Source organism: Coprinopsis cinerea, assembly GCF_000182895.1.
Source record: "Coprinopsis cinerea okayama7#130 chromosome 10 map unlocalized cont3.10, whole genome shotgun sequence".
NCBI lineage: Eukaryota > Fungi > Basidiomycota > Agaricomycetes > Agaricales > Psathyrellaceae > Coprinopsis > Coprinopsis cinerea.
This window is the reverse complement of record NW_003307535.1, coordinates 1,348,512-1,371,395: the sequence shown is the minus strand read 5'-3', so window position 1 is coordinate 1,371,395 and position 22,884 is coordinate 1,348,512. Positions and strand designations below refer to the sequence as shown.

General features: G+C 51.2%; 6 protein-coding genes across 6 annotated transcripts; 3 read left to right on the top strand and 3 right to left on the bottom strand.

The window, feature by feature from the left end:
• Positions 1-205: 205 nt before the first annotated feature.
• On the bottom strand, positions 206-3,039 carry CC1G_11877 (hypothetical protein; the record flags this gene model as incomplete). Its single annotated transcript, XM_001834204.2, has 12 exons — positions 2,866-3,039; positions 2,501-2,818; positions 2,227-2,450; positions 2,064-2,165; positions 1,801-1,966; positions 1,681-1,749; positions 1,564-1,626; positions 1,358-1,510; positions 1,166-1,189; positions 965-1,077; positions 782-903; positions 206-702 (listed from the first exon to the last, which is right to left on the bottom strand). Exons 1-12 carry the CDS (start codon positions 2,896-2,898, stop codon positions 206-208), a joined length of 1,884 nt encoding a protein of 627 aa, XP_001834256.2. The 5' UTR covers positions 2,899-3,039.
• Positions 3,040-3,112: 73 nt separating this feature from the next.
• Positions 3,113-5,577, top strand: CC1G_11876 (hypothetical protein; the record flags this gene model as incomplete). The annotated part of the gene is made up of 9 exons (XM_001834203.2): positions 3,113-3,221; positions 3,275-3,585; positions 3,634-3,759; positions 3,821-3,963; positions 4,024-4,131; positions 4,197-4,319; positions 4,365-4,494; positions 4,713-4,761; positions 5,191-5,577. Exons 2-9 carry the CDS (start codon positions 3,347-3,349, stop codon positions 5,575-5,577), a joined length of 1,305 nt encoding a protein of 434 aa, XP_001834255.2. The 5' UTR covers positions 3,113-3,221; positions 3,275-3,346.
• A 226-nt stretch (positions 5,578-5,803) lies between these two features.
• CC1G_15317 (hypothetical protein) lies at positions 5,804-6,549 on the top strand (the record flags this gene model as incomplete). Its single annotated transcript, XM_002910364.1, has 4 exons — positions 5,804-5,860; positions 5,999-6,134; positions 6,186-6,215; positions 6,479-6,549. 4 exons carry the CDS (start codon positions 5,804-5,806, stop codon positions 6,547-6,549), a joined length of 294 nt encoding a protein of 97 aa, XP_002910410.1.
• A 356-nt stretch (positions 6,550-6,905) lies between these two features.
• CC1G_11875 (hypothetical protein) lies at positions 6,906-10,308 on the bottom strand (the record flags this gene model as incomplete). The annotated part of the gene is made up of 10 exons (XM_001834202.2): positions 6,906-7,231; positions 7,286-8,045; positions 8,099-8,449; positions 8,502-8,672; positions 8,727-8,926; positions 8,979-9,147; positions 9,195-9,231; positions 9,281-9,398; positions 9,447-10,191; positions 10,240-10,308. 10 exons carry the CDS (start codon positions 10,306-10,308, stop codon positions 6,906-6,908), a joined length of 2,946 nt encoding a protein of 981 aa, XP_001834254.2.
• Positions 10,309-10,650: 342 nt separating this feature from the next.
• Positions 10,651-12,741, top strand: CC1G_11874 (hypothetical protein; the record flags this gene model as incomplete). The annotated part of the gene is made up of 4 exons (XM_001834201.2): positions 10,651-11,293; positions 11,602-12,165; positions 12,404-12,452; positions 12,531-12,741. 4 exons carry the CDS (start codon positions 10,651-10,653, stop codon positions 12,739-12,741), a joined length of 1,467 nt encoding a protein of 488 aa, XP_001834253.2.
• A 2,612-nt stretch (positions 12,742-15,353) lies between these two features.
• On the bottom strand, positions 15,354-15,939 carry CC1G_15316 (hypothetical protein; the record flags this gene model as incomplete). The annotated part of the gene is made up of 2 exons (XM_002910363.1): positions 15,354-15,477; positions 15,887-15,939. The coding sequence occupies 2 exons, from the start codon at positions 15,937-15,939 to the stop codon at positions 15,354-15,356; spliced, it is 177 nt and encodes a 58-aa protein (XP_002910409.1).
• Between the last annotated feature and the right edge of the window lie 6,945 nt (positions 15,940-22,884).

The following is a 22,884-nucleotide window of genomic DNA, read 5'->3' as shown; positions in this document are numbered from 1 at the left end:
ATTGAAGTGGGTATGGGATAGCGTGAGACAGGGAGACGTGTGATGTATATACATACATACATACATACGTACATGCGAACCAGCAGCTACCAGCAGCTTCTACTCAAAGGGTAATGTTCGAATGGTATCGGCCCGGGCGACTCTAAACTTCAAACCGCACACCTCCAACCTCCCCGATGACACAACAGTGAGGACGGTGTTAGGTTCAAACACCAAAAGGCCCCTTATGCCCTTTGCCTTCCTGTAGGGCATGTACCCCACCCGCTCCGTCACTCTCGAGCGTCTGGATGTAGTAGATGGAAACGCTTGGACGGGAGGTGTGTGAGAGCGTGAGCGAGGGTTTGCGGTCTCCCTGTGCGTTTGGGTCCTTGGAGATACTGCTTCGGGTGTTGAGACTCAGATCGTGGGTGTGGACGTCGTTGTTGTCACGGGTATGGTCGTGATCACGGGAGAGAGAGAGGAATGGGAAAGGTGTCATCTTCCAGCGTTTGGAACCCGAGTTGGAGGAGGGGAAAAGGGAGGTGGGGTTACGGGGTTTGGATTGGGATTGGGAAGAAGGGGAGAATGGGAATTTGAAGTTTGTTTTGATTTCGGTTGCGGAGGTGGTTTGGGAGGGGTCCAAGTCGAAGTTGTCGTGGTTGGTGTTGCGGGTGAAGACTTCGCGGGTGAAGTTGAGGGAGGAGAGGGCTTCTTCTGCGCGGACTGTGAAGGAGGGAAGGAGGAGTGTTAGTGCTGGTTGGGTAGTGGAGTTGTGGAAAGAGAAGAGGGAAGGGATACTCACGATACTCGGCGTGTCCTTTGCCGAACTGCGTACGGCAGATGACGCCCAATACGAAGCTTGCGATGAGCAAGACGAGTGAGGAGACGGTGAAACACCCTAGGAATGGCCATTGGAGGAACGTCCTGTGGAGAAAGAGGGGTGTTAGAATGGTTGGAGGGAAAAAAGAAGAAAGGAGGCACGTACCATCGATAAACGATGGAGTAGAACATGAGGAGCCATGCGAAGAGCATTGCGAACCCGAAGAAGAGGAACGCGGCCATCATCCAGCGTTTTTCGCGTTTGGTTGCGAACCAGCCCTGTTGGGAGGGAGAGTTAGCGTTTGGTTAGGTTAAGGTGTGGGAGTTGGAGTTGGTTTGGTTGGAGCGAGGGCGGAGGGAGGCTTACCATCGCGATCCATGGGAGGAGGACCTACAATGAGAAAAGTGACGTTAGTTTTGGTTCAATGTTTTGTTTGTCGCCGGAAGGAAATGGCAATGAACGAAATGATGGTACAGAAAGAAACGAGAAGATGCGAAGAGATGGAATGAGTTGCGATAGAGGATGGAAAAAAGGGATATGAAGGAAGCTGGTACGTACCAAAACAGTTGTAATGAAAACTGCGATGTAGGTTTTCATCAGCGGTGTTACGCTCCCGATGGCGGTGTTGAGGAGGACGTCGATCCACATTGCCATTGCGGTGGTGAGGGCGAATACTTCGAGTTGGAGGCATGAGAGGAGGGCGAGGAAGAACTGTATTACAAATACGTGAGCGAGGACTGTAGGTAGGGAGTAGGAATGCTTACCTTGTTGATGCGGTTAATGTGGTCTGGAGCGCCGATGCATTGGAATGCATGTGAGCTGTAGGTCTGGAAAGGTGGGATTTAGGTGTGAGGTTGTGGACCAAATGGGGAGATGGGTACCTTGAGCAATCGTATGGTGAGGACGAAGAAGATGATCAACGCTGTGCATGATAGAACCACGTCTGTGATCTGGGCATTGTCAGAGGTGCAATGTTAGTCAAAGTGGAGAGAAAGGCGCACCTGAAGAGGAATGCGATTTTGGAAGTAGTCGGTGAAAAGGTCGAGAGAGCAGGGTGTACCTGGCTCAGCCAGGAGTTCGTGGAAGAGGGATTGGTCGCGGGTTGTGCGCCAGAGGCTGAATGCGGACCAGGCTGTTACAATGGTGCGGGTTACGATTGCCGTTAACCTGGGAGGAGGGTGTTAGTGGCCATGATGGCATGCGAAGTGTTTCCAAGTGCCAGTTCCAGGAAGCGGGTGGACAGTAACGAGAAGGGGAGACGCACAGATGTGGAACCGAGTCCATGACTACCGCCAAAACTGAGATGGTCCAGAGCCAGGGTTGGAGCATGATTAATGCGATGTCTTCGCGTTTTGAGTTATCCAGGCTGTTCAGTGATGGTTCAGTATCTTCTTCGTTGGGGGTAAGACGGGGATGAGGGAACACACATCTGCTTCGGGTACGACAGGGTCTGGATGCATTGCAAACTGAGGTTGATCCTGTCCTGGTCTGCGACAGAGGTGATAATGACCCCGTCGATTATGGCGGTCGAGTTGTCGGATTTGGGGGCGGTGGCGACGCGGGCTGAACCCGAGTATTCGATGTCAAGGCCTGGTGTGGACCGCCATACTTCGATGCCCTTTGACCAGTCCAGTGTCCGTGCTGTGTCGTACTAGAACAAGGGAATGAGGGTTAGTTGATGGAATGAAGCACTGGGCGTACGAGGGTAGACGAGGCATCTGTGGAGGAGCGAAAGACGGTTGTACAGGGGTAGACCGGTTGGGCTTTGGTGGGTGCTCCGACCATTTCATAGGGCACGTCGTTGCAGATTTGGAGGTGCAGTGCGCCCGGGGAGCCAAGGACGAAGGTCATGTTGCCCTTGGCGTTGGCTAGGACGGGGTCGACGACGCCTTTGAGCAGACCTCGGATGTCATGGTCCTGGCCGTGCAGCAGAGACTGGATGACGCCTTGGGTGAAGCAATAAATTAAGCTGAAGACGAAAAAGAATGTGGTTGTGCGGCTGAGGACGATGCGGGCATACTGGCGGGATGTTAGTGGACAATTGTTATCGACTGGAATGTACTTACAATAGTATGTAGAAAGGATTTAATGGTATACATTGTGGTAGTCTATACCGTGAGGGAGCCCGCCCAGGAAGAGGGAAAGACGAAGAAGGGAGAGCAGCGACGACGAAGAGATTAAAGTGAGAATCATGTCCTAAGTCCCTGGAAACTGTCAATTCATTTGGGAAATCTCTGTAGACGTTCCCTCAAGACTGTTGCCATCAGAATTAACTTGGTCACCGACATGTTGCATCGCATTCCCAGACTACTACTGCCTCGAGCACTTTTGGCTCGTAGGCGCTTATCCTATGTTCCTGAATCTCTTGTGGCAGCAGAGACTGAGGATATTGCCTCGGTTGACCGCTTGCTCAAGGCAGTTCGCAAGTCCATCCAAGCTTTACCATAAAAATACTTTTCTGATGAGACTTTCTAGGGCAACGCGCTGACCCGGCGTTTCACAAGTGCGTTATCTTTCATCTTGTAACGTGAATAGATGCTTGACTCGATGCATAGTGTTATGCCGATGAGGACGCCGGTGTTGTGGTCTGAAGCGCTGTTGAATTCGACGATGAAGAGTGTGCCGGGGTCCGAGGGCGCGATGAATGCTCATAGGGAACGTAAGGAAGACGAGCTGGTGCCGAGGAGGATGCATGATTCGTACTCGGAACTCGTTATTCCGTTTGCGAGCAATGCGCAGGTACTGGAGCAGTATATCAACGCGTCTGGGGGAGTTAGGACGGGCAAGTGAGTGGTTTTTCAGTGAAACAAGACTTTGCATTGATTGGCGGATAGGTTGATGGAAAACCTTGACTCGCTTGCTGGGTCTATTGCGTATAAGCATATGTTGGGTCCTGATGTACAAGAATTGGGAAAGGTCAGCGAGAGAGGGTTTTATATTGTCACTGCGTCCGTCGAACGGTGAGGACAGCGCGCCCGGTTGCACCCTTCCTCACTGACGTCATTGCTCTGTCCTCGACAGACTCGACATGCTCGCGCACCTCGACCCGACTCGCGACCTGAGGCTCTGCGGCCAGGTTATTTATACAGGCAGAAGCTCCATGGAGATTGTAGTCAAGATGGAGTCGATTGGTGATGGCCAGCCTGATCAGACGGCTATGATCGGTGTGTTCTAGAGGTTGTAGTCGAGACGGCGGTTTGCTAACTGAAGCTACGCATATACAGGCAGGTTTTCCATGGTGTGCAGGAACGCCCATACCCACAAGGCGAAGAAAGTTCATCCGTTAACTGTCTCGACCGATGAGGAGAAGGCTTTGAATGCCCTCGGCGAACGTGAGTTCTGTTGGTTTTTTGTTACCGGTCAACTCTGGCTGATTATTCGCTCCCTTCCCCATTAGATATGAAACAGCGCAGACTCAAAGCTGCTTCTCAGTCACTTGATACCGTCCCTCCCACCTCGAAAGAAGCGGCAGAGTTGCACTCGTTTTATTTGTCCCATGGCTTGGAGGGTCCTTCGTCAGGTATGTATAATCTGCCGACTAATAAGTTATGGTTGTCCTGATAAGAGACAGGAAATGGGACTGTTGGTGGTAACACGATAGGGAACGTGTCGATCAGGGTGGACGAAGGGAGGAGGGTGTGGATGGGTGATACCCATATTGATAATTGTATGTTGATGTTCCCGCAGGAGAGAAAGTGAGTAATTCGTTTCTTTCATTCGATCTTTGTTCTGGTGTGGTTGTGGTTCTGGAAATCTCTTCCTTGTCCCATTCCATCCCGTCGTCTCCATTTCAGTTCACCCTGTGCGATGGGCGGTTGCCCTTTCCTACGGGAAATGAAATCTAATACTGATCATCGTTCTTGTTCTCTTTGGGTTATTTGTTGGTCGTGTGCTACTTGTTGGTGGTATACAGTGTACATCAGAAAGTATTTGGAGGGTACTTGATGCGACTGGCTTATGAGGTGAGTGTAATCTTTTCTGTGATTTCATTTCATTTTGTGCAGTACTGACTGGACGATTGTTCTTTTGGGTTTCTTTGGATCTGTTCTGGACTTGGTGACTGTTTCTATTGTCGGGGCTGCCCTTTTACCGTCCTTGTTTATCTACGCATCGCGGTCGCCGGGTTTCTGATTATCGCGCCCTGGGTCATCATCTCCCTTGATTATCTTACTTCACTCTTGGGGCCCCTGCTCTTGCGCGATGCTCGGTCTACTCGGGTGGTGATCCTTACGGCTATGCTCCACGGCAACTTGTATCGCAACTTTGCGACGGGTGACTTGACGGTGACATACTACGCTACATACGACACACATGACCTGAAACGACGCGATACGACGTCGACGTCGACGTCGACGAACGATGGGATGCATATGTATACGCGCCAAATGCAGCTCGGATTCAGCAATGCGAGCTTGTTCTGCCGTGGTCCGGTCCGGTTTTTGTCACTGGATGGGATCAGTTTTGCGCGTCCTGTGCCTATTGGCTCCATTTTGAGGTTGGAGAGTATGATTTTGCATACTGCTGAGGACGAGGCCGAGAGGAGGGTTAATGTGGTGAGTGGTCTTCTCTATGTCCTTCTTTTCTGCTTTCTGTTGGGGATCTCGGGGAGAAATGTTTTCAGTGTTGGTTTTGGCGGTTGGGAAGCTCGTCATGGCATGGCATGGGATTTCGTTAGGCTGAGGCTCAACTGTCTATCAGGCTGTCGAGGCGTTATCGTTCCTTTTTTCCCTCTCTGCTTCGTTGTTGGCAATGGTTATCATAGATCGTTTACTGATTGATTTCTCTTCCTCTCGACCTTCTCCCTTGTCTGTGTGCAATACCGACTTCTCGGCCGACCAAATCTCTCCAAAACCAACTTCTCTCCGACCCATCTGCATCTCATCCAACCATCCACAATGTCGAACTATCTTCCTGCCCGTTCCAAAAACCAAACTTACCTGTCAACTGTTCACCCGCACGTGTCCTTCCTTGGCGACATCTTCTCATCCCGTTGATTTTGGTGTGATGTCCGGTGTCGATGGCTTTCGTCTGCACCACGGCGACTGCTATGATTGGTACTTGGTGACAACTCGGCGAACGTGATGCGTGCAACGAACGACATGACGTGACGCCAACTCCCCTTCAACTGCGATGTCTCTCTCTCCGACTGGGAATTGCGATTTGCCCACCGTCTTCGGTTTTTGCTCAATGAATACGTAGCACGTCGGTGTCAAAGCGAACGTTGTGGACGTCAAGACTGGCTTGGAGCAGACTACGAATGATTTCAGGTTTACTTGGTACCAGGATAAACAAGGCACTCAGAAACCGAGGATGGTTGTTCCTAAGACTTATCAAGGTGCGTTTCATCATTTCTTTTTTTAACTTTGTTTCGTGGGTGGTCTGGAAGGGGTTTTGGGAGTTGGTTGGGGTTGGGGCAGTACGGGGAACACACTCTCTATTTGGGAGGGTGGTAGAGATCTTACCGTCTACTCTTTGATTAGTTTGGCCTTCTTCGATCTCTACCCGTTCCATTTTCTGATTGCTTGATTCGAACTTTGGGGTTCTGTGCCCTATGCTCTGCGCCTCATGTTCCGTGTCCTGTGTTCTTATGTTCTTCCTTCTTGGTTCTATATTCTGCGCTCGGCGTTCTGAGCCCTGTTGTTTTCTCCCATGACCCTCGCCACTGACCTAATCTTGTAGAGGCGATGCTGTGGTTGGAAGGAAAACGGGCTTTGGAGTTGGGTGCTAGGATTCGAGGTTCGAGGAAGTAGATGTTATCTGGAAGAGTGAGATGGAGGTATTTGCGTAGATCTAATACGTGTTTTAATGCGTAATCTAGTGCTGGGATGTAATGGAAAAGTCTGGAATATTTACAGTCAACGCGGTGGATTTTTCAAAAACGATTCACTGTCTAGGTCTGCAGTAAACCAAATAGATTTGCGAAAGTCGAAGCGATGGCCAAGAAAGCGAGTGCTGGTATACACACACAGCGCAAGAAGGACAGCGTAAATACAACAATAACGACAAATGATACATCCAACGCATCCGACACACACTTGCACTGTACACAGCCATACATACACACCCGAGTGTGGGCGATAGGAACTATGAACTATCGGATATCCGATTAGTGAGCGACGCCATTGGTCTGAGCAGGGGCAGCCATCCCCACCAGACCCCTCCGCCTCGCCGCCTCCTCCAACAGCTCCCTCGTCCTCTCGGCTGCTGCATCATAAACATACTGCGTCGGCTGCCTCCCCGGCCACCTAGGTACACCTCTCTTATGTGCACCGTGCTCGTGGCTCGCGCTATCCTCCGTATCCGAGTGCACGCCGTCGGGATCCTGTGTGTGCGAAGGATAGGTGTAGTAGGGGTCGTCGGAGGGGTGTGTGTGCGAGGAAAGCGAGTGCGCGTCCGAGTTGAGGTAGTGTGCTGTGTCGGAGTGGAAGGAGTCTGCGGATGATGTGATGGTCAGTTGTGGTTTTTGAAAGGTTGAGTGTAACGCACCTCTGGAACGATCGTCGACGTCGACTGCCCTTCTCTTACCCAATGCCTTCTCGCTTGGCCGGATTGGACCGTCGGGGTCGTAGTACCCTTCGACTGAAGCACGGCTTAAGCCGTTGGAATGCTGGCGCTGGTGGTGGCTAGCGGCGTTGTAATCCTGAGGCTGGTATTCTTGAGCGTAGTAGATCGAGGAAGCGTTGTCGTCTGTGTATTGACCTCCTCCTTGGACTGGCTGTGGCTGACCGCCGGTGACGTATCCCTGAGCGTGTGCACCGTAATGCTGATTTGGGTATTGGTATTGCTCTTGGTGGGCATACTGGCCTTGGTGAGCTGAATCGTAAGTACTGTATGCGTTTCCGTTCCCGTTCAGTGTACCGATGGAATCTTCAGCGCGGTGTCCGTGTATAGGCGACGGTGTACGCGAGCGAATGGAGATCTGACCTGGTGAGCGCGGTCCGTAGGGCGCCTTGGGTGGAGGCGCGAGGTTGGTATATTGGTCAGTAGTATTGTTAGCGTAAACGGGGTTTGCGCTCGAGTTGAGGTGGTACTCGTTGTGGGCGGCGGCCGAGTTGGGAGCGCTGGCCTGGTTGGCGTTGTCGAGTGGAAGGTGGGGTGGTCTGGCTGGTGCAACGTTGGAGGCAGAGTTGGAGTATTGATTGTTCGTGTAGCTCTCGGATCGGGCATGTTGTTGCAGGGAGGGCGAAGGGCTGCGTGAAGCGGAGCCTCCGATTCCTTCGGTCTGTTGTTGTTGTAATACCAGTTCCTGGATTGAAGTGGTTAGGTCGGGATATTGAAGGGCAATGGAACGGAGCGTACCCTGGGATCCATCCGAACCTCTTTCTTACTCCTTGCTTCTACTCTCTTCTCCTCCGCGATCCGTGCCAAGTCGTCGTACTGCCTCAACGCCTCCAACAATTCCTCGTTAGCCAATAGAAGAGCGGCGAGAAGTTTCTCTTCCATTGTCTCGTCGTCGTTCTTGCCTTTGCCGTTGGATTTGGAGTGCTTATCCCGGTGTTTGTCGGGTTTGGCGTCGCCGGCAGAGTTTGTACGTTCGCGCTCAGCGCGTTCTTTATCTCGTTCGACACGGGATCGTTCGGCACCTGCAGATGCCCATTCAATTTGGGCAAAGATGAGCTCTTGGGATTTACGACATTTGAGGTAGAATTCCTAGAGAAAGCAAGTCAGTACCAATTTTGATGGTGGGCAGCAGAACACCCACATTGATGATCTCTGATTTCTTAAATTGGGATGGAGTACAGTTGATTAATGCTTCGGAGAGGAGAGATGCGTTTCCTTGACCGATTTTACACTCTTGGAACAGACGACGCATGTCCTCTTCGGGCGGGATGATCCTGTTGCGGTTGGGCGATTTGTGCCGGCGGGGTGGTTTCTTGGGAGAACTTAGTATGGCTGTTCAGCAAGGCGGTACAAGAGCAGAACGCACCAGGCCGGGAGAAGCAGTATCTCCTTGTATGGGGCTTGCTTGTTGGTACGCCACGATTGGAATGTCATATGCGGATGTACGACCTGTTGTTGGTGGAATGAACATCGAGTCTTGGGAATCGAATGGGATGCCTTCGTCGGGCTTGTCGGGTGCTTTAACGCGTAACCAGAGTCCTCTAAATCCGTCTTTATCATTCTTTCCTGGATATACAGGCGTTAGTGTTGTTGGATGGGAGACATGGGCGATACGCACTACGACCACTGGCATAAGCTGCTGCAGCGACGACTTCTAGTAAGCGTTCTGCGACTACAGGGTTTGTTTGGGGGTTCTTGAGGATGCCTTCGATCGTGTCGAGGAATTTGCGTGAGCGGGATTGATGGATGAAGACATCGGTTGAGTTGCGGAGCATGATTGCCCAGAGCTAGACGAGGTGAGCATTGGAAGGAGTGGAGGGTGGGAAAGACGAACCTTTGCTGCAGAGAGTTGGGTTGCTGGTTGCCCGTGCCTAGTGAATGTTAGTTATAAGGAGTAAAGACGAGGGAGTAAGATCATACTTGAGCTCCATGCGAAGAGCCTTTGCTGCCTCCTTTGCTTGGATCTCTGATGCTGAGGCGCGTTCGCATACGTCGAGAACCACCGTCCAATCCTCGGATGAAGTAGCTGTGAGGTAGCCTACAGGATGTTTAGTGTGTGAAGGCAGGGGAGAATGAAGCAACTCACCAATCATGCTGGTTATAGTTTTGTCTGGATTGCGCTGGGGAGGGTATGTTGGATAGCGCTCGTGGACGCGGGGGTCGAGTGGGGGGTCTCGTGCTCGACGGTCTGGAACGACATCGGCTTGCGCGCGTTCTTTATCTTTGTCCTTGTCCTTGTTGGTACTCCAGAAGCCGCGTTTCTCTTTCTTCTCTTCCTTTGAGATGTGGCCGCTTTCTGAACCAGAATAGCGCTCGACGGGAGGAGCGGACATGATCCTGTTGCTGTTGTCGTCCTCTGATTGTGATCTGGTCATTGGGGTGCAGGCAGGCTGCTGGGGAACGGATGGTTCGAGAGCTTTGAGGATGCCGAGTGCAGCGCTGGGAGATTTCTTGGGCTGTGGTTGTGCGGCGGCATTTGGGCTTGGAGAATAGGGCGGTTGTGATGGTTGGCGGGCAGGCGATGCCGGACGGGGGCCAGGGCTTGCCAACGACGGGGAGTTTGCATGTGGTTGAAGAGAATGAAATGAGGAAGAGCGGGAAGGGCTCATTCCTGGTGGGATTTGCCTTGGCTCTTGGTAAGGAGGATGGACAGTCTCCCATCCTTCGACTGAGTCGGGCGGGGTGCTGCGCTGGACAAGCGACGGTGTTGGGACAGGCGATGGGGCTGCAGACGGTGGCAGCGACGGTTGTTTCTGCTGCTGAACTGCATGCGGTGGCGGTTTGGTCAAGTAGCGGGCGCGGCTTTGGTGAATCGGTGTGGGGATGTTTTCCTGCAAGATATTAGGGTAATTCTGGGAGATTTATAGGAAATAGAGTACCTCTGGGAGATGATCCTTTGGGATTTGTTTTGACTTTGAAGATTTGCCTGCGCCAAAGAGCCTCTTCATCGTTGTTGAGGAAAGAGCACAGTCTGTGAGCGTCCAACTCGCCCATCATTTCGCCAACCGAGATACCGAGGCTGTGTCCCACCCAACACACGTGCTCCCATCAATCCTCCAAGCGCTCGCCCACCCAACCTGCAATTCACCGACAACCCCGGAATATTCTCCCCCGCAGCCTAGCCGCCACTTGCTTCCTCTATTGCGCGCTGCAGACTAGTTTCACTCTATAGGGAAGGTCCAAATATGGTATGCGTTGCGAAGCGGAGGGCGCACGCGAGGCGCCGGTCAGGAGACATAGGTGGCTGTGCCCGCGTCGTTCCTGACCTCGTACCACCACCATCGACGACAATGCACCGACCGAATAAACGACCTCGTCTTTCAGAACCAGACGGATTTGCTCAGACGTCAAAACCTCCCCCTCCAAAGATCTCTGCACCAAAGTTTGCGAATGCATTCGATGCACCAAAGACCACGAAACCAGTTTCGAGAGGTGGGGACGTCAAGTTGGCAGAGTCCGTGTTTTGGAAAGGGGGTGCGGACGGGAAGGAGAAAGATAAAGGAAAGGAGGATGCAGGGGCGAAAGATAGGAAGGATAAAGGCAAGGAGAAGGAGGTTGCTGTTAGGCCTCCCCCAAAGCTTCAACCGGTGCGGAGCGTCAAGGAAAAGGGCCGGGAGACTTTATTGGGATACCAGCTTCCCCCACCCTTACCTGACGTTGCCAAACCCTCGTCGTCGAACTCCAAGACATTGAAACCACTTGGTGTTCCGCAATTACATGTTCAACCACGACATCCACCAGTTCAACAACCGAAAGTGCCGATTTCAGCGAGGATGGAGGCACCTCCTTTACCCCTGCCTGGGTTGAACCCCAATACGACGACCGCGGCGAAGGAGAGCAAGATAATTGTCGACCCATCGGTGCTATTCGCTGTCGAGAATTTGGTAAAGCCGGATGACGAGGGAGAGGCCAACGTAGATGAGCGACGGAGAGGTGTGGACCTGAGTCCGGAGAAGAGGGATAAGGCGAAGGCAAAGCTGATCAGGCAAGCTTTTTCACAGTGTTGTGTGGTCATTTCAACGAAGCTTACACGTCGCTTCTTTCTGCACTTGGTTGGACACCTCTGACTCTGCTTGTTTCGTCGATCCCTGGTTCTGGTTCTATTCTGGCGATTCCTCTCCGCACATCCTCGGTCCTTGCTTCACTCGTTGGCTCCTCATCCTTTCGTCGGGCTTGCCAACTCTCTTATCCTCTGCTTTGTGACATCACATTTGCCCCGCAACTCAAAAGGACTGGCCTAGCGGCGGGCGCGACGGACTACTTTCAGCGCTCAAAGACATCGCTTGTGCTCTGGAGGCGCCAGGCTCAACAACGGACTGGCGGAGCTACATCTACGACGACAACTTCGATAGCCACGAAAAAAGCCGATCTGAGAGTGAAGGTAGTGAGGATTGTCCAAGCTCCTGCGTCGTCAGCATCTGCTTCTACGTCGAAAGACAAGTCAATGGCAAAGGGTTCAAGGTCCTCGGCGGCGGGTAGGAGTGCACCTCAGAGATCGTTCGTTTTACCCGCTGTCGCGGTTTGCGAAGTCCTCCAAACAGGGGCTTTTCGGACGTTTGTGTTCCCGACTGCTCTGGGATCGGGGGGAGATCCCGCAGTAATGAAGTTTAGAGAGGGTGCTTTGGTGGATGTTTGGAAACCTTTTTATGATACTTCCTCTCCTACTGCCACGACTTTGCGTTTGGGGAACAGGAGGAGAAATAGCAGTAGCAGTTCATCAAGAGGTGGAGAAGGCCTGGGCGGGCTGAAGTTGAGACCCTTTCCATTACCTTCTTTGTCCCCTATGCCTGGAGATGCTAGTGATGGTGTGTTGAATGATGTGGTGGTTTGTGAGAAATATATGATTGTTGGGTAGATTGCGGAATTTCTGATTTGAGGAGGGATTTGAGTGGTTCTTGTTGCGAAGAGCAAACTCCAAGTCAAAACCTTGTCAGGGTTGGGTGAACGACAGATGATCACCTCAACAAGATGGTGGGTCAAGTGGGGAGAAGGTTAGCCTTGGTCTCATATTACATGAATGGGTTGTTGAGTTACCTTATTTAGGTATCAAGGTTCCCTATTCTATCCTCTATATAGAATCCATCTGCCAGGAGTATGTGAAGACTGAGATGGAGGGGAGACTTAGAGATCGGAGGTTAGCCTTGGTCTCACGTGTGACGTTATAACTTAGAAAGTGTACCCTTCGTCAAGGTTCCTTGTTATGGTCAAGGGACGCGAACTCAAGTGAGCATGCACGTCAACCGTTGATGCGTGGTCAGGGGATGGGAGGCTCTAAAACCACACACACACCAACCAAACCGGCAGGTGAAAGTAAAGAAGTAAAAGTAATGAAAAGGCTGATCCTCTACACCCAACCAAAGGCTACGTCTAAGGTCAAATGAAGCTAGACTTCACCCGAAAGGTACGACAGTATGTAAGAAAGGCACTAGAACCAAACAAAACCCTTGACAATGCAACAGTTCGAAGGGGGGTGCACGACGTAAAACAAGAGCTGGTAGGCACTGAGTAGTCGAGAAAATACACAAAAGAAAACCAAGGAGACACACGCCGGTCACCTGTGCTCACAGAAAACCAAAGTTGAACACGCCGGGACGACTGTTACCAAATCGAATACACCCAAGACGAAATGGCCAAAGAAACCCAATAGTCGATCTACGCCAAGTCGACGAACCTTTAACGTGCTGAGTCGCGCTGGACTTCACGGAGCCTTATCCTGGAGAAAAGATGCCAGTGATAATCTGTAGGATTCGAGCGAGAACTAGCTAGCTTTTATACATGAGGAGAGTGTTTGGCATGCTAAGGCTGTAGGCAAACAGAGACGGAAAAACTAGGAAGACTTTGTAAGACAGGTAGACTAAGAGAGAGAAATAAAACAGAAGAAACATGAGCTTTCGAGAGATAGGACAGAAATAGAACGGTTCGAGTATTAGGCGCTCGTAGACGCGCGGTTACTTTTGCTTAGGCTTACCCTAATGGGGTAGCCAAGTACGGCTTGTTGGCCGGGCGCCTTGCCGTGATCGACATAGCCGTGATCCGGTCCTGGTCCCATAAGGGGGAACTCCACTTTGCCATCTGGCGGGTCAGGCTTTGATCGACATTACTCCATCGGAGCTTGGTTATGACTCCTGTGACGGTGAGCTGTCCGAGTCTAGATAGTGTCATGATTAGACGGTCACACTAACCACTGCACCAAAAAGGCGCCCATGTCCAGCTTAGGTGGACAGGCAGACCGTGGTATATAAGCACCATTCTATGCCATGATTTCACCTGTTCATGACAGATAGTCCCGAGGTGACAGGTCCGTTATTGACTGGACATGGTCCCAATGTAGACGCAGTACACTCCACCTTAGACTTGGGATTTTCTCTCTTGGTAGTCCTGCTCCAATGCTGTGTGTCGGCATCGGGGGCCTTCCCGGTTGGTCCATCAACTCCAATGACATTTGCTTCCGCTGTTACGCCTGAGGGTCGCCTGACCCTTCAAAAATCGCGAATAACACACCGCCGGACTAATTTCGTCCGGTAAAACGTACATCTCGATAAGTGACTGAAAAGCCCTAAGGCACTGTGTTTTTCATAACCGGCGGTCACTTATTCTGTCGTATGAGTTGAGACCCGAGCCCAGAGTCGTCAACTAAGTCGAACTCTAAGAACGACTCCGAAAGAGGTTGAATGTAACGCATCATTGATACTGTATTAATTGACGGGTTAAGGATGCGTACTGGACCGGATTGAAGATCGAACTACGGTAGTGAGAATTTTGCACGAAGTCCTCACCGCCGGGAGCAAGACTATCCATGGGAGTGCACGATCGACTTCAAATCGACTAGAAAGTTAGTAGCGACTTAGCAAGAACGATGACACTTAGCGCCAGCGCCTGTCAGTACCCTAAGAGGAAACGCCCATAAGCGCCGCCGGACGGTCGGAATCAGCCATCAGTCGCGGAAAGCTAAGGGGACCTCTACGGATTAGGCACGAGATCGATAAGATAGAAGCCGAGATAAGATAACCAGAACGACGGGACCAGGAACGGATCACACGAGATGTTCTATTCCGTTGGACAGGTGTCCTCTCCAGGACAGATGAAACGGGGTACTAACAGTCCCATGACCTGTCAACAGAAAAAGAAGTAGTACAGAAAGAAGGGACAGAACGATGAGTCCATACGCCGCCCTCCGGCGGGTGTTGTATACCATCTGTTTCTGCGGGAGCATCTTCACAGAGTAACAATGGAGTTTCCCACCACACATTGGTTCCGTTCCGACGGGACGGAACTACCAAAATTCACGCGCTTCAACAGCGCATCAATAGACGCCTATGGGCATACTCGGCACGACACCGCCGGGGCTTCTTTTGTCGTGTTTCCTTCCTATTTCGTATTTCTGATTCTCTCGTACCTCCGCTCCGTCTCTCTACTCTCATCGTCTGTATCATGCGCACGTATTCGGTTTGTTTTATAGTCTTTGCTAGTCTTTGTTTTAAAGCCCGTAGTCAAACATTTTGTACCATATATATAGGCCCGCCGGGCAAAAGAATAAACAGATACCCCTTTGACTCGATTATACATCTTGTCCTGATCGACACAAGTCGTTCAGTAAAACAAAGAGGAATTCTCAGAGTGTCGAGTTAGCGAGTTAGCGAGTTAGTGTCGAGTTCGAGTTTGCGCGTGAATACACGAGTCCGAGTTTAAAAACGAGTCAACGAGTGATCCCGCCGGGGGCGAGTTTTAAGTGTTTCCAAGTTCAGAATTCGAGTTTCGAGTCTAAGTCGTGTTTAAATCGAGTCGCGAGTCGAACTTAGTGTTTCCCTTGTGTGTAGAGCACAACAAAATACAAAACACCACCCGCATAAAGTCAAGAGCCTTTTCAAAGCTCTAAAGAACCCTAAAAACCGTTCTATACGAGTCAGAGAATCTTCTCCTCGTTAACTTAGTCTACTAAAACAACAACCCCATCGAACTTGCGTGCCAACGTACAGACAGTACCTAAAAGTCTTTAGATTCGGCCGTCGGTCTTCATCTTCGTGTCACTTGTCTCACAACAAGTTCCACTCGATTCGGGACCGCCAGTTGTTTTCTTGCTCTTCTTTGTGCTTTCTGTGCTAGCCAGCACATCACCGCTAGGTTGTCCAAATCGGAGGGACCACTTTTAGACTTTCTAGCTTGGCTGCCTGTCTAGACTTCGGTGCCTCGACTAAGTCCGTCAAGTTGTCATGTCTAGGGTTATAGGTGGTTAGGCTTCTCGCCCTATGAGCTCTGCCGATACAGCTAAGTCCTCATATTCAGGCGGCCACAGATTGGTAAGGTTTGCCACGTTTCAAGATCTAGGTTCAAACCCGAGAGGTAACAAACTGTAAGGCTTAGACATCGCGCACGAGTTTTAGGCTTAGGGCTAGGCTACCTGCGGTATCTTCGACTAAAGTCTCTACTGGGCTTTTGGTAGGGGCCTGTGCCTTAGGCTACTCACGAAGGGTACTCTGCACCTTAGTCTAGGGTTCATCAATGAAGACTCCTTGTTTGTCCTGCTACTAGACGTAGACACTTGTAGCGAGCTTTGAATGCTGCTTTCCACTGATCTCCATTGTGTATACGGATATTGTTGTAACCCTTCAAGACATTGAGCTTGGTGAAGTACCAGTTTGTCCATAAGGTCCGTAACTAGGGGGAGGGGATAAGCATTCTTGACCAATGACGGTCCATTCGTTCAGGTAGCGGTAGTCTTGACGTGGGTGTCGCGAAGAGTGAACACTAAACCAAACTAAAGACCAGATGAGTAGAGCGATAAGTGAGATGAGAGCAGTGAGAGCGATGAATTGGAGCGATGGATAGAGCGATGTATTGACAGAGAGGTCAAGCTGAGGAATCTACAAGACCAACTACACAACTTATATACTGTAACTACAAGCTACATAGCCGCTGTGAGTCAGAATGACAAATAACGATGCAATACATGAGAGACAATAAGGAAAGGTCACAAGGCTGCACGAAGGCTGTGCAAGAATAAGGATGAAACAATAAAGAAGCCACAGTGAGTCATAATGAGTCGTAAGGCTGTGCGAGAAGAAAGGAACAATAGAAAACAGGGCAAAGGGCAAGATGAGGCAGTGTTCCATGAGGGAAAGTGTCCATAACGAGAATAAAGACAATGCAGAGGCGAAGATAAGATGAAGGAAACGATAAGATAAGATATGGAAAAATAGGGGTCATACCGGCAGTTCACGACAGTGGACGTTTCTTTCCGTCTTTCTTGGGAACGAAGAAGAATCCAGATGCTTGTGGAGAGTCCGACTGGTCGAATGTATCCTTTGGCCAGATTGTCATCAATGAATTCCTTGATGAGTTTCTCTTCCTCCGGTGTGAGCAGATAGACCTTGGATGACCTCGGTTCGGATCCTGGTTTCAGATCTATCCTGTGGTCCCAAGGTCGAGACTCAGGGAATTGGGAGGCCGCTTTCTCATCAAAGACAGAGAGGTATTCGTGATATTCCGGAGGTACATGTTGCCTGATGTCCTTGATTTCTGCTCGCTGGTTGTACTTGAGCTCGAAGGCCTGAGAGTGGGTGAGGGTGGTGTTTTAATGTCCTCCGTTTCATCAGAAAGTTCTCCATTGATGAATGAGATCACCAGGTCGTTAGTCAAGAGAGATCCCTTGTCATTATCCCAATGCAAGTTCCCTTCCATAAGCTCATTGACGTAGGTTCCGAAGGTGTCAAAGTGATCCTTGGGTATCATAGGAGAGGTGGTTGGGTACCAATCAGGTAGTGGGTCGAGGTTCTGAGGTTCAGTGTCCGGGATTTCTTCGACGGTGGTCCAAAAGCAGGGGTATGGCAGACCCTGCGGGTTTCGGGGAGGGGTAAGGGCGGGTCCGGGTCCGGGTACGCATTTTCGTACCCGCGATCTTTAAAACAAGCCCTTACACGTCCAAATCGGCCCATGAAATGGCCGGAGTTATGCTTGATTTGAAGTAAATTGAGCATAACTCGCCCATTTCTGGGCCGTTTTAGACGAAATAAAGCTCAAACCCTGCGGAAATCCCGCAGGGTTGCGGGTAGGGTTTTGGCAGGGTCCGGGTCCGGGTCCTGGCTTTCAGACCTGGGGTTTACCCATGGTGAACACTATGAAGATCTGGGTGTAAGGCTTGGTAGATGTGATCGGCGGTGTCGACAGAACACTCTGTCGCCACTCGAGGGTACCCTTCCTCCAATCAATGATGGGGTTGGCTTCCTCAAGCCAGGGAAAACCCATGATGACTTTCTGTTTTCCAAGGCCGGTGATGTAGAAGGTAATAGGTGGTGTGTGTCCATGGATAGTGATGTTCATGGTGGTTGAGTATCGGATAGTTCCTTGTTTATTCAGGGTTCTGTCTACGTTGTAGACTTTCAGAGGGGTTGGAAGGAGTTGGAGTGGGAGTTTCTTGTTTCTGGCGAAGTTTTGGTTGATGAATTTTCCTCCAGCTCCAGAATCTATCATTCCTTCAGTGTCGACGATTATCTTTCCACTCTCGGTTTTGCCCTCGAGATGCATTGGAATAAATAAGCATTTATTTTTTTTGGGCTACTAAGGCAGAATGAATCGATAAATAGGGAGACACTGATGTCGATGCAGGTCTCCATTCTAAAAACCCTGGTTGGTCTCGAGTTCCTTATAAGATTCTTCAACGACTTCCTCTCCTGCTTCTTGGATCGCGGCCCGGATGTTGGTGTAGAGATCCTTGCCATTCTTTGGGCGGAAAGACCAGTTTTGACAGTTACTGGTGTTCTGGTTGCTGGTCCCTGCAGAGTGATTGTTGGTGGTGTTATTGGGGCATTCCCAGGAGCGATGTCCATCTTTTCGGCAACGGAAGCATCCTCCCTCTCTTGATCAGGTCGGCTCTCTCTTGGGGAGAGAGCTTTCCAAGGCTGATTGCCCTGATGTGTTGCTCTAAAGCGGTCCCTGCAGACTGGTCTAAGCCCTTGACTTTGGAGATGATGGTGTCGATGTCCATGGCCATAGGATCTTTGGCAGGAGCAGGGCGACTGAAGTTCCACTGTCTGGTAGAGGTTGAGGTTTTAGCCGAGGCCTTGTTGGTGAGGGCAAAGTAGCGACAATAGTTGTCCTTTTCAATGGCCTTCTCTGTCCACTCATTGAAGGTTCGAGGGGGTTTCTCAAGGTCGAAGAGCTTCTTCTGAAGCGGATCGTTCAGGCTGGCTTGGGAATAGTTTCTGGCTACAGTGTCTCCAGCGTCAGCGACTCTTTGGTCTTCAGTCTTGTTGGCGTGGTCCTTGGGAAGGAGATTGGTTTTTGATAGGACGATCTTGAAGCCGGCTACATGTTCTTCAGCTGTCTTCTCTCTAGGGAAGGACAGGGGTAACCCCTGGGTAGCCGGACACCTACCCTTGCCCCCACCCCCCAAAACCCTTACCCCCCAACCCTGGGGGTTTTGACCAAGGGTTTTGATCATTTTGGCACTAACCATCAGTTATAGTTGTGTATATGGATATTTTTATGTGTTTTATTGCGCATACAGCAGTTATTTAGTAGAAAGTATACATAGATGTTGAAATAAATGGGTTTTGCTGGATTTTTATCAAAACCCTTACCCCCGACCGGGGGTAGGGGTTTGGCCAAGGGTAGTCCGAGACCTACCCTTACCCCTACCCTCGCTCTACCCCTGGCCTCTACCCCGGGGGTTTTAAAACCCCTTGACCATCCCTACTTCTCTCCTTGGGTCATTGTCTTCAGGCTGTCAGGGCTCGTGCACTTAGCAGAACTCTGATATACACTCGCGCCTTCCCTAGACTCGGCTTAGACTTCGACACTTCGACTTCACATCTCGATGTCTCGACTTTCGCTTCCAGCCATACTCGAACCCTCAACTTCCCCGACGTCTTCAGCCGCACCGCCACCTAGACTCCAGTCGCGTCAATGTCTACTGATCTAGACTTCACCGGATCAGGCAAGATGCACAACTCGGCTCCTTCCGTGATCTCGGATCCTCCGGAAGCCTTGTGGACTTTAGGCGCGTGCTCTTCATCCCCACAGACCAATATCTTACGTCTGCGGAGCTTGCACGCCTTTTTGTCATCCACATCTTCTCCAAGCATGGCGTCCCTTCGAACGTGATGTCTGATTGTGGTTCAGAGTTCGTCTCCCACTTTTTTCCGTGCATTGGGTGAGGCATTGGACATGAAGTTTCACTTCACGTCAGAATACCACCCTGAAGGGCGATGGACAGACTGAACAGGTGAACCAGACCTTGGAGCAGTACCTTCGAGCTTACTGTTCTTACCAGCAGGATGATTGGCATCGACTCCTTCCCCTCGCCGAATTCGCTTACAACAACGCGCCTTCAGCTACCACTGGTGTCTCGCCTTTCTTCGCGTACAAGGGTTACCATCCAAGTCTTAACATCCACCCTGAACGCGACTTAGCCAGTTCCGCTGCGCAAGAATTTGTAGTCGACCTCGCCTCGTTGCACGAGTACCTTCGGGAATCTATCACCGCCGCACAGAAGTCTTACCAGCTATACGCCAATCGCAAACGTCTAGCCCCCCCAGACTTCAAAGTCGGTGATCGCGTCTTCGTCAAAGCTGCCTTCTTCTGAACCACCCGACCTACCAAGAAGTTGTCTGAACAATATCTTGGTCCTTACGAGATTATTGCTCAGGTTGGCACCCACTCCTTCACCCTTTGACTTCCAGACTCCATGCGTTCCGTTCACCCCGTCTTCCACGTCTCAATGCTCGAACCCCATCACAAGTCTCAGATTCGGAATTCCTCTTCGTCACGAGCCTCCTCCACCCATGACATTCAAGGGAAGGGTGTATGTGCTGAAGGATAAGGGACTCTGTCAGGGCTCGTGCATCCATTCTGGTAGGGATCCTCGGCCCAACAGAGGAAAGCCCCTATCCGACCAAATCCGCGCACGAGCAGTTGCATTCCCACGACCGGCTCTTTTCCTCCAACCACCAGCCCAACCACTCGGTGACAACGACGACGATCCTGGACGCTCAACAGCGTCCAAAGACCTCAAGAACATCGACGAAGACACCTACGGAGGGAACAGCAGTGGATAGAGGTCGATTGCGCCCGGCTAGTCCGGGGCCCGACACTCTTTTCTTTTCATCTCCTCCTCGTACCCTTCGGAGGGCTTTGGCTACTTTCTTCTTTGTTTAACGTATACCCGACCACCCGCTGACTACGCCTAGCAACGCCGAGATCGCCAAGACCGCCGCATCGACAGATCGCCACCAGAGCCTCAGGTGGTTGCTCGGGACTTGGTCCACCCCGGGCAGGGTTTGGGGGAGCCCTGTCAAGAATACTCGCCTACCTTCAAGCCTGGTGAAGCGCCAAGCGGTCGTCGAACGACGGTTCCACGCAATGGGAGGAGTTGCGAAGCAGAAATCGGAAAATTTCGTACGTTTTCTTATCTTTGGTATTTCAAATTGGTTGGTACCCCGGGGCGTATGAGCACGCGCGCCCGGGTGTTTTGCGTCTCACATATACCGGGGCTCGGTCCCCCAAGATGTATTCCTCTTCCTTCGTGAAATACCATCACCACCGTTCACTTCTAGCGTGCATACCTGAGCCACAACCGAGTCACCACTGAGCCCAATGAACCCACACATACCATCGCCCTCAAGCCGAGCCCTCGCATCAATTAGGTGCGAAATCCCTTCATTGTCATACTAACCGTATTCTACAGATAGTCTATCACCTGGTTTCGACGACCTTTCGAACCAGACCACGGCCACAAGCAAAACTCCGCCACAGTGGTGACCGAGGTAGGGGGGAAGTGGTTTTCCGTTCGAAACCAACCCCCTGAACAGCTAAGTAATAACTTGTATTGTTCCTTGCCAAATTTTATCATCTCCTATTCGTCCTATAACCCTTCCTTCGACTTTTTCTTCGCCTACCGTCTACTTTCTCATAAATTCCGTTCCCCTTTCGCGTCGACATCATGTCTGGGGATCCTTCAAACCCGACAGCAAACCAAGGGACGCAGGCTACCCAGGCCACATTTTTCACCCCGGTGATTCCAATGCCCATTGCGGGCACCCACAATGCTCCACTCTTCGACAGACGAAACGTCAAACAATTCCTCGAGACGCTGCAGCAACACGCCCGCAACGCTCGAATCTCTGACAATCAATTGACCGCCTACATCCTCTCGTACTGTACTGACAATGTTCAAAGGACTCTCAGGTACGCCAACGAAATTGAAGGACCCAACGCGACATGGGAGACTGCCAAGAAGCTTCTACTCGAACTCTACGAAGCCCTCGACTATGAAGCACCGCAAAAGGCCGAACTGGACCGATTTGTCGAGCAGGCGAACCTCCGTAAGGAGTTCACATCTCGTCACGAATTGGACCAGTACCACTGTCAGTATCGCGAAATAGCCGGCCCATTGAAGAAGACGAAGGCCATTGACGACAAGACGATGAAACTCAAATTCTTCCAAGGTCTTCCACCAGGAATACGCGCGTACTACGTCCAGAACGCCCCTGAAGAGCACAAGACGACGTCCAACCCAGCAGACATCTCGAAGGTCATTGAAATTGTTTCCAAGCTCTTCGACCCGAGCAGGATCAAATCTTACACGCTCGACAAGCGTATCGGGCGCGCTGACAGCCGAGACATCGTCGAGTCAACCCAAAACCTCACTCAGCATTTCACCCCATTGCCTCCAGCTCGGGTAAGTGAGGCTCCGACAACAACAGGTGCTAACACTTCAACTTCTAGGGATCCTATGATTGATGAACTCACCCAGCAGCTCAAACAGCTTATGATCCAACAAGCCCAGCTCCAGTTGCTGGTGTCGTCGCTAGCAAACAAAGGGACTGGCATCAGTCGAGCCGCAAACAAGGTCTGTTTTATGTGTGGAAGGACCAATGCTCACCAGATGCACCCTAGACACTGCCCGGAGACCCACAAGCTCATCAAGGAAGGTCTCATTGTCCACAACGAAGGCCAAAACCGGTATATGTTACCTGATGGGAGCAATCTTCCCCAGGTTCCATTCACGGAAGGAGGAGTCGCTCAGTATCTCCGCGAGAACCGAAAACGCATTCCGGCGCAAGGAGGCTTCGTTCGAGACACCCCCCCACACTTGACTGCTAAGACTTCATCGGCTTCGCTCATGGTTGACGATACTCATGTCTTTCAAGGGGATGTGTTCGCCGTGGCTGCCAGTGAGCCCAATCACGAAGAATTTTTATTATCAAGACGACTATTCGTACGGCGGGTACCCGGTAACACACTCGGGAAGGGATACTTCCAACCGCACCAACCCCCTCCAGCGACCATCAACGAAGAGTTCCGCACCTCCTCGACATGCTACCAACACCCCAGACGACCCATCTGTTATTCCTCGACCGAACCAGCCTCGGGACTCGACCACCAAGTTACCGAACCAGCGATCGCCAACACAGGGAACCCTTACCAACCCCAATGTGCCAAAGCCTCATCCCATCAACACCCGAGAAGGTTGGAAAGAAAGCCTAGGACACAGCCAAGAGAAGGATCGAGACATCAGCATGAAGGAT